The sequence below is a fragment of the Aricia agestis genome, chromosome 5 (genome assembly GCF_905147365.1).
Source record: "Aricia agestis chromosome 5, ilAriAges1.1, whole genome shotgun sequence".
Lineage (NCBI taxonomy): Eukaryota > Metazoa > Arthropoda > Insecta > Lepidoptera > Lycaenidae > Aricia > Aricia agestis.
In genome coordinates, this window is record NC_056410.1 from 14,450,923 (window position 1) to 14,462,118 (window position 11,196).

At 33.7% G+C, this 11,196-nt stretch overlaps 1 protein-coding gene across 1 annotated transcript; it reads left to right on the forward strand.

Annotated features, from left to right (window-relative positions):
* The first annotated feature begins 6,568 nt into the window (after nt 1–6,568).
* LOC121726950 (ras suppressor protein 1) lies at nt 6,569–10,694 on the forward strand. The gene is made up of 6 exons (XM_042114603.1): nt 6,569–6,772; nt 6,846–7,136; nt 7,324–7,406; nt 8,239–8,353; nt 9,163–9,295; nt 10,338–10,694. The coding sequence occupies exons 1-6, from the start codon at nt 6,622–6,624 to the stop codon at nt 10,423–10,425; spliced, it is 861 nt and encodes a 286-aa protein (XP_041970537.1). The 5' UTR covers nt 6,569–6,621; the 3' UTR covers nt 10,426–10,694.
* The last annotated feature ends 502 nt before the right edge of the window (nt 10,695–11,196 follow it).

The following is an 11,196-nucleotide window of genomic DNA, read 5'->3' on the forward strand; positions in this document are numbered from 1 at the left end:
CGTAAAAATTTTTGTCAACCCTAACAAGAGCGCTGCGCGAGCGCAATGACCTCGAACAGGTGATCTGGAAATTAGGGTTCAGTAACGAAAGATATTTTATTTCGAAAGAGAAGCGTATAGCTATGCATTATTACGTTAGTTTAAAAAGTGTAACACATTTGTCATCTTTGATTTTACATTTAAAATAATGTAATAGAAATATATTTTAAATCATTTTGTATTCATATTAATATTTTTTATCTATACATCTATACATATAAATAAAATTGGAGTGTCTGTTTGTAATATTGAAAGAATCGTTTTTTACTAGATGCATATGAATGTATATAGGGTACATACACCAAAACAACATTTTTTACAATTTTTGTCTGTCTGTCTGTTTGTTCCGGCTAATCTCTGAAATGGCTGGAGCGATTTTGACGGGATTTTTCTTGGCACCTAGCTGATGTAGTCAGGCATAACTTAGGCTACTTTTTAACCGACTTCCGAAAAGGAGGAGGACATATTTCACTTTTTTTATTTTGGTTCGCGGACAACTCCGTCGTTTGTAGACCGATTTCCAAAATTCTTTTGTTGTTGTATAAGATGTAGCCCGAATTTGGTAACATGATCACAAAAGTGGTGATCTGATGATGCAATCCATGAGAAATGGACAGGACTTCTTAAAATTTATATGAAAACATATAGTGATTTTACGTTTTTCTGAAGGATTTTAAGCTTTAACTACCAAAAAATAAGAATTTGCGCCGAAGTACACCCTGGTTCCGAAGGTGCTGTAAAGAACTTTTGAATCCTTATAGATAAATGTTCGGCAAATTTTGGCGTTGTTTCAACAACTAAAAGCATATTATTATGTCAATGTGTCAATAATACTAATCATCATCATCACTATAATCATGCCATGAATCATCACATTATTATCAAAAATCTTACCTTTGATTATATTTTTGTTTCACCGTTTGTTGACTGATTTTCAAAACTCTTTTGTTGCTATTTAGTGTTTACTGTACTTTATAGAGGTACAATAACCCGAATTTGGTACAATGCTTACGAAAGTGGTGATCTGATACTGAAATTCGTGAGATATAGAGGGAACTCCTGCATATTTTTTGGGACACACATGGACGCGTCAACTATTTTTGTATTCAATCTTCATATTTTTTTAATTCGTAGCAGCTAACTTTAGTGCAATTTCTATGTGCAATTTACCGCTTTTTTGTAGATCTAGATTAAATGAACTAAAAAGTATTAAATAATTCATATTCTGTACTCAGTATTTCTGTTCTCAGTCTTCATTATTTTGAAGTCGGTACCAACTACCAGCTAACCTAATCGCCAGTTCTATGACAAAATATAACTGCAAATTATATGACCTATACCAACTTCAAATTATGAAGATTGATAACAGAAATACTGAATATGAATTATTAATTAATACTTTTTAGTTCATTTAAAAAAAAAATACTATTGTCTTTACCTTGGAAGTCGGCTTAAATTTTTGTTTAAAAATAATAATTTTTCTCTTATTCGTTATCCTTAAGATTTTCTATACAGTATTGGCGTTTTTAGGGTTCCGTAGCCAAATGGCAAAAAACGGAACCCGTCCGTCCATCCGTATGTCACAGCCACTTTTCTCCGAAACTATAAGAGCTATACTATTGAAACTTGGTAAGTAGATGTAATCTGTGAACCGCATTAAGATTTTGATATAATAATGCAAAAAATATTACAAGTTTTAGGGGTCCCCATAAGTACAACAGAAACAAAAAATTTTTTTTCATCTAATATATGCGTGTGGGGTATCTATAAATAGGTCTTCAAAAATCATATTGAGGTTTCTAATATCGTTTTTTTCTAATCTGAATAGTTTGCGAGAGAGACTCTTCCAAAGTGGTAAAATGTGTCCCCCCCCCCTTACTTCTAAAGTAGGGGCATGATAATTCTAAAAAAAATATATGATGTACATTACTCTAAAAACTACCAAAGAAAATTGATTTGAACGAGATCTAGCAAGTAGTTTTTTTTTTATACGTCATAAATGGTAAACCTGAAATTAACTTTCATTCAATGAACTGAAATATAAAAATTAATCAAAAACCTTTTAATTTCATAGAAATAAACCTTATTTCTGCTACGGAACCCTTCATGGGCGAGTCCAACTCGCACTTGGCCAGTTTTATCTATAACTTTAGGTTCATGAAAAGTGATGAGATCAACTACTTAACAAGATCGCATTTTTACTATTAGGGTAAGGAAGGGAAAAATTTATTTCTTTTTCATTTTCTTTTTTTATCACATTTTGCTGACGCGGACGAAGTCGCGGGCAACAGCTAGTTATTAAATAATACAATTATTTCATACGATTAATCCAAAACAATAATGTAAATAATCGGCCAAGTGCGAGGTGGACTCACGCACGTAGGGTTCCGTACCATTAAAGAGCAAAATTAGGCCAAAATTGTGTTTTTTGTATAGGAGCCCCCCTTAATTTTTTTTATTTTATTTTAATATTATTATTAAATATTAAAGTACACATATAATTAAGGACTTTGAGAAAAATTCAAGTACCTACCTGTTCTGCCATGCAGACACTAAAGCGTAGTAAGGCGCATTTTAGTGATTTTCCGTTTTTGATATATTCTAAATCTACATATTTTTCCCTTTATTTCTGGCTTACTCACATTATCCTACGTTAAATGGAAGTATTTTATTTTTAAACCATAAAGTTTTTGGAAAATGCAGTAACGACCCCATTTTACCGCTAAAAAGCTTTTTTGCTATATAAATCGCAGTATAATCACTTGCTGCAAGGATTTTTTTGTGATTTCATATTAAAACGCAGTAAATACAAATAAAATACTGTTTTTTAAATAGTTCCCTATACACACACAGTCACGTGAAAACCTAATTAAAACGCAGTATATGTTAACTCCATACAAACAGTTTTTACTGCATTTAATCAGTACCTACTAGTGATTACTAATTAATATGCAGTAAATTCAGGTATAATACTGCATATTAAAAAGTTAATTGCTATATTGATATAATCTATACTACTTACTAAAATGCAGTATTTGTATAGTATTCTTTGAAAGAGTTGTATGTATGCAATTCGTACAACTATCTTTTACAAAAAAATATAAGTACTTGCAGGCTATTGTAAATCGTATTTTGATATTCAATTATAACGATTATTATTGCAAGGTGAGGTCAATATTAGAATGGTTAAAATGACGCCATATTAATTAACGATAAGTGTAATCGCTTAATTATGGACGGACGGACGGTAAATATATATATAAGAATCGCTCGTTTAAAGATATAAGATTAAAAAATTAATTTTGTTAGTTAAAATATTTATTTATTGCTTGACATGTTATAGAAAATATGTAGTTGTATTGAGAAGGAGTTCTTGGATAGATTTTAAAGTAAAAAGAGACGCTTAGATATTAAAGCATAAGATTATGCTACATGCCCTGATAAGACTCAGTTCCACCATATTATAGATTTTTTGTGTTCCTTTCAGTGCCAATTATGGACTGATTAATTGAATAAATAAAGTGCTTAGTATTCCTCATGCACATTAAAATAGTATTTTTTTAAATATAGTACTAGGTATTTATAGTTTTAAGCATTATTTCAAAATAACGATGTTAACGTACTAAGAGAAGATAATAATTGTTAGTTTTTTATGCAAAAATGCAGATTTTTTAAATACATTTTTAGCTTAGAAACGAAGTTCAAATGAAAAACTTATCCTATTTGATTATTAAAAATAAAATTTTCATAATTAAATTATTATACTGTTTAATTTGTATGCACTTCTTCTTTTATGTTCCAGAACACAAAACTAACTAAAGTGCAGTAATGCACCTTTTTTACTGCGTTTTAATATGTAACTCTCGGTTTTTTTCTGTGCAGTAAAGGGGCCCTAAAAATATTAATGCCTGTAATAAATTATTCAGGGGGTTTTCAGGGCATTCTTTACGTCTAGGATTAAGTTTACGTTATTCCCTTTGAGATAAAGTTGAAAAAGAACAAAACAAATACATTTTAATATTTTTTTACGTTTTTAAACTTTAAATGCGTTTTTCTCCGAATCATGATTTTGCACTTACTGCGCTTTAGTGTTTGCACGGCAGTGTTGCCATCTATACTTATAAAATTACATGTCCTGACTGACTGACTGATTCATCATCGCTGAGCAAAAACTGTTAAAGTTGCAGTCACGAAATTTGGTAGATAGGGTTGTTTTATTAAGTAGACACCCACTAAGGAAGGAATTTTGAAAATTTTACCCCGAAGGGGGTGAAATAGGGGTTGAGAGTCTAAATGAAATTCCGTCATTTCTTAAGTTAGGAATATGAAACTTTATTTTTGAGTTACGGATTAAAAATAAATGAATATGTATTTGAGCGTTTTTGGAAATTCCACCCCCAAGGGGGTGAATTTGGGTTTGAAAGTGAGAATGAAAGTGTGAATGAAAGTCCGTTATTTCTTGAGTTAGAAACATGAAACTTTATTTTTAGGCTAATGATTAAATATTAATGGATACGTGTTTAAGCGTTTCTGGAAATTCTACCCCCAAGGGGGTGAAATAGGGGTTGAAAGTGTGAATGAAAGTCCGTTATTTCTTGAGTTAGAAACATGAAACTTTATTTTTAGGCCAATGATTAAATATTAATGGATACGTGTTTAAGCGTTTTTGGAAATTCTACCCCCAAGGGGCTGAAATAGGGGTTGAAAGTGTGAATGAAAGTGCGTTATTTCTTGAGATAGAAACATGAAGCTTTGCATGATGAATCAGTCAGTCAGTCAGTCAGGACATGTAATTTTATAAGTATAGATTTAAGAAATGACGGAATTTCGCCCCCTTAGGGGTAGAATTACCAGAAACGCATAAATACGTATCCATTCATTTTTAAGCAGTAGCACAAAAATAAAGTTTCATGTTTCTAACTCAAGAAATGACGGACTTTCATTCAAAGTTTCAACCCCAATTTCACCCCCTTGGGGGTAGAATTTCCAAAAACGCTTAAATTTGTTATTAAGTATAACTATGTTAACGCGGACGAAGTCACGGGCAACAGCTAGTTATTGATATGGAGCAAAAAAGGCCAAAAATCTTGTTGTATAGAAGCCCCCCATAAATATTAATTTTATTTGGTTTTTAGTATTTGTTGTTATAGTGGTAGCAGATATATACAATCTGTGAAAACTTCAGAATTCTAGCTATAGTGGTTCTTGAATTATAGCCTGGAGACAGACGGACAGACATCGAAGTCTCAGTAATAGGGACCCGGTTTTCAAAGATTTCAAATATGATTTTCTCCAAAGACGGGTTGTTATACAAATACTTAGTACTGCTTTTTGGATACACCTTATCCCAAGAATTACCTCAGTTAATTATTATCACTTATTTTTGTTACACCCTGTATAAGATGTTTTGGATTATATTATGATTCGAAAAAAAAATATTAGTAACTATACCTTGACTGACTGATGATTATTAATACAAGTCATATTTAAAATAAAAATTACTTTATACTTTATAGCACAAATCAAAAGGCATGATAGTTTCTCCGTAAAGTTTATCACAAAATGTACATAATATACAGGTTGTGAGATATTAGCGTTTAGTTCCTTTTCGCACCACGTTCATAATATTATAAAGCCTTGTCAAACTATAAGAAAAAGGTACGATGTTGCCACTTTTTAATTTCTTCACTTTCTTGACGGACTATAATATATAACTTATATAAGCTGCACTTCGTGGCAGGGACGGACGACGGTACATATCACAAAATATCAATTGTATGGAACGTGAAGTGTCGCGTCGCGTCGCTGCCGAGTGCCGTGTAGTCTCGCTTAAAGTGCGGTCTCGCGGTCATGGCTCACCTTTTCGCCTCTAGTCGAGCGAGATGCAATATAACGCATTGTCGTGTGGCGGATGAAACAGTAAATCGGTTCGCCGGAGTTTCACAGTTCGCAGCATCGTCGGAGAAATCGATATGATTTATGCTAGAGCCCTTTGAAATGAAATCTATTTTTTATGAAGCGGAATCAGCGCCCCCAATGCGGGGTAAGAGAACTAAATCTGACGTAAAAATTACGTTTGAAAGTCGCCATATTGGCGCTGATAGCAGTAGTGGGAGTACTTGGAACTAATACTTATAGTTTCTACAACCAATAGCGATTAAGCGGCCCTTAATTCAGTTCTCTTCCCCCGTTTACGTAAAACATGTTTTTCAAAATATGCGGTAAAAAATATTTCGACGCTGGAAACACGAATGACAAGTGACAGGTGTATGCACAGATTAAGGATGTTTCAAAAGAATTTTGACATTTGAAGTAAGACCATAGGCAAAAATTCATACTTGACAAGACGTTTAGGCGCTAGTGTTTCACAGCATTTGAGTTGTCCAATCACATTAATTCTATTACATTAGCTATTGGTAGAATGTGTCTCAAAAACTCAATTTCGATGTGGCAATTGGTTTATTATTTAGTTCACATTTCAGTCACAAAACTCTTTAGTCTGTGGACTACTTGTAATTTACTCAAAATTTATTGGCTGCCTGCCAATAACAAAATTCTGTATTTACACAATTTGTTCATCTAATGAGTCATCATTCGCCTGTTTCTTGCATTCCACACACTGCGAAAATGTCGAAGGCAAAAAAAGTTATCGAAGAAGCTAAAGAAATAAACAATCCTGAAATTGACTTGGTGGATAAAGGAATTACAAATCTTGATGAAATACCTGGCTTGTGTAAGCTTTGTTTTATTTTTATACCATTCACTTGCTTGACTTTTTTTATGTTAACGCCCCTGTTGTTTTGCAGTTTCCTTGGAAAACATAACTCGCTTAACTCTTAGCCACAACAAGATACAGATCGTGCCAGCGAGTTTAGCCAATCTCGTTAACTTGGAAATACTTAACCTTGCTAATAATCACATAGAGGAGTTGCCCATTAGTCTATCGTCACTGCCGAAACTTCGGATATTGAATGTATCCCTCAATCGTTTGTATACCTTGCCAAGAGGGTTTGGGGCCTTCCCTGTGTTGGAGATACTGGATCTCACATACAATAACCTCAACCACCAGACATTGTCCGGAAACTTTTTCATGATGGGTAAGTTTTAACTCATATTTTGACCTTATTGTTTGCTTTTTCCTTATGAATCACTTACAGCTGTGCTGACTGGTATTGTAACTAGATAGAACTAGATGAAAAATTCAAGTTGTGAAAACATGTTAGAAATAGAGGATGAACCCTGCTCTCAGAACTAATATTTAATTTTAATGAGATTTTTTTTCAGAAAGTCTCCGGGCCCTTTATTTGGGTGACAATGACTTTGAGATTCTTCCACCTGAAATTGGAAATCTGAAAAATTTACAGATTGTGAGTACTTCTCTAGTCAGGAAAAACTTTTTATAAACAGTTTTTGTAATGTTCTCTCGCAATTATACTGATTCTGATGCCACTGAGCTGCCATTGGTGTGGTAAAGATTTAACACAAGAGCATGATTTGTTATTAAATTTATATGATTTATTAATGACATATTTGAATTATAGTATTAATATTTAAACTCTTTATAACATCACTAAAGGGACTCTGCATGTTATAGAGAGTTGTTAAATAAAGAGAAGTAAAATCGAAGCTTTTTCGTCAATATACAATCATTTTCTTTTACTTATCGTATTTCCAGTTTAGAACTTTATCAAGATACTTTATCATGGTCAAAAACAATTGTAAACAAAAGAGTAAACTAACAAAAACATACACAGCTGTTCAGTTTTTACAAGTAACTTAAAATGTACTTCTTATAACTCAATTGTTGTGATTTTGTCGCTATGGATTGGGTGTGATGCTATGTAGAGTGTATCATTGTATGGTAGACAAGCTAAACCAACCAAGGGGAAACGATTTTGACGCTTTAGAGAGTTTGTCGTTAAATCAAGTGATGTTACATGGAGTTTACATTGTATTAGTAATAAATCTAAGATTGGTTTGGGAAGCTCATAGTTTATACCACACTAGTGCAGTTATAGAAATCATGAAAAGTTTATGTGCATGATGGGTGTGACATAAAAATACATAATTAATGTGATATTTATTGTCCTGACTAAACAGGAAAATCTGTCCTGTCACAGTCATTAAATATATGGAGGAAAACCCTACTTAACTGTGCTATGTATATATTTTGTTGTTAATAAACTGTTATTATTTTAGCTGTCAATGCGAGAAAATGACTTGATTGAAGTACCAAGAGAGCTTGGTCAGTTGAGCCGTCTCCGGGAACTGCATTTGCAAGGAAACAGACTTGTTGTCTTACCACCAGAAATTGGTAATGAATTAGCTAAATCTAAAGCTACTTTAATACAATCAATTCTTCCTCTAAGATTTTTACAAATGTAAATCTACAGGGTGTAACAAAACTAAGTGATAACTTTAGGGTTCACTAAGAAAGTAGCAGCGCTGAAAGACCTTTTTTTTCACTTTTGTATGGGGTACTTGTGTTGCTAGGGCGCTTGCCCATACAAAAGTATTATCACTTAGTTTTGTTACACCCTGTATATAATTTCCTATAAGTTCTGTGTCAAAAATAAACTCAACTATTTTGTTTACAAAATAAAATAAAAAAACTACACTTAGGTTGGGTTGCACCAGAGGCGTGGTTATAGTTAAAGTTAATTATGGAGTCCAAACACCCCATATTCTCATACGACATCTGTCAATTTTTCCGGTTATAGTTAAGGGTTTTATACGTGGGAGAGCCATGCTTCGGCACGAATGGGCCGGCTTGACCGGATAAATACCACGTTCTCACAGAAAACCGGCGTGAAACAGCGCTTGCGCTGTGTTTCGCCGAGTGAGTGAGTTTACCGGAGGCCCAATCCCCTACCCTATTCCCTTTCCTACCCTCCCCTATTCCCTTCCCTTCCCTACCCTATTACTCTATTCCCTCTTAAAAGGCCGGCAACGCACATGCAGCTCTTCTGATGCTGCGAGTGTCCATGGGCGACGGAAGTTGCTTTCCATTAGGTCACCCGTTTGCTCGTTTGCCCCCTTATTTCATAAAAAAAAAAGGTGCAACCCAGTCTAACAAGTAATACGGCATTTTGTTTGAATATAATTTTTTCTTTTCACTTTTAGGCACGTTAGATCTCGCAAGTAACAAATCGGTGCTACGACTAGAAGGGAACTTCTGGGTCCCACCAATTGAGGATCAACTCAAGCTGGGTCCTTCCCATGTACTGGACTATTTGAGATCTGAAACCTACCGAGTGTGAGTAAAATAAGTTTAATACCATTAATAAGGGTCTATGTGACTAAATATTTGTTAGAAATGTGTAGTATATATGAGGAGCTGGCGAACCAAACCGGACATGCGAAAGTATATTTTTTTTTTCGAATTGTCTTTTCTTGACACATCTGCGTCAATCACCGGTTAAAAGGGCTTTAAAATGTCAATTTTCAAACAAAACCGGATTAGTTCTGACGTGGGAGAGCCATCCTTTGGCACAAATTGGCCGGCTCAACCGGAGAAATACCACGGGCTCACAGAAAACCGGCGTGAAACAGCGCTTGCGCTGTATTTCGCCGAGTGAGTGAGTTTACCGGAGGCCCAATCCCCTACCCTTTTCCCTTCCCTACCCTCTCCTATATCCTTCCCTACCCTCTCCTATATCCTTCCCTACCCTCCCCTATTCCCTCCCCTTCCCTCCATCTCCCTCTCCTCCTAGAGTCCATGGGCGACGGAAGTTGCTTTCCATCAGGTGACCCGTTTGCTAGTTTGCCCCCTTATTTCATAAAAAAAGTAATAGTAGTAGTTGATAGCAGTTTTTTGTGTACATATATTTTGTTCGCTTGTGTTCGCCAGCTCCTCATATGGTATAGCCAAGTATTTAAAAATTGTTTTGGCATACATGCCAAGTGCATTTATAAGCCTAGTCAAAAATTTTAATAAAAAAAATTTTTTTTAGTCTTTTCAATTTGTATTTTTGAAAAAACGTTTTCAATGACAGATTTATGATATTATGGTTTACATTATACAGTGTGTAACAAAAATAAGTGATAATACTTTAGGGTGTGTACGTGTTCCTTGTAGAGAGTTCACTGTGAAAGTAGCAGCGCTGAAAGACGAAAAATTTTTTTCACTTTTGTATGGGGAAGGGCCCGAGCGTCACGAGTTTCCCCATACAAAAGTGAAAAAAAAATTTGGTCTTTCAGCGCTGCTACTTTCACAGTGAACTCTCTAAGAGGAAGACGTACACACCCTAAAGTATTATCACTTATTTTTGTTACACCCTGTATATGTATATTTACAGATTATACAGCCGACATATCTCGGCCAAGCCACCTCCGCCCCCACAGACCTTGGACAAGAGCAAGAAGGCTAGCCGTGCCCGATCTTAATACGGTCACATTTTATTATTCTTTGTTAATGAATTCAAAGCATTTAAAATAACGCCTCAGACATACAAATAAGGAGTCTAAACTTGGATAAAACTTTTATTCCTAGACTTAAATATATATTGCTATTTTTATTTAACAAGAAAACTACAGTTATCTAATATTTATTTACTTGATAAAAAATGAAATTAATATTAGTTATTTAAGTGCCTTATGTAGTTTAAGTCATTAATTAATGTTGTGTTGTGAATGCGTTGTGTATTTAATTTATAAAAAATATAAACTCTAAATTATTTGTTCCATGACACTAAAGTAATTATCTTTTAATAAAACCAAATAATATTTAAATCATTATTTTAATTGAATTTTACAAAATATAATACAGCACACAAAACATACAATGTATATTTTACAAAACAACCTTAGATGAAATATTAATCACAAGAAAATATTATAATTTTAAAGATAAGTGAATAATATTTTTTACAATAATTATTGTTATTTATTGAAATTAAATAATTTACTAACAATTACTTCGTTTAATTTCTCCTGTTAGTATGTAACAAACCTTTTGTCTTATATTTAATAATTTAAAAAAATCGGCCAAGTGCGGGTCGGACTCGCGCACCAAGGGTTCCGTACTGTTATAGAGCAAACACAGACCAAAAATTGTGTGGGAGCCCCGTTAATTTTTTATTTTATTTTAATATTATTCCTAAATATTGAAGTAGACATATAATTAAGACTTTGTGAAATATCAAGTACCTACCTGTT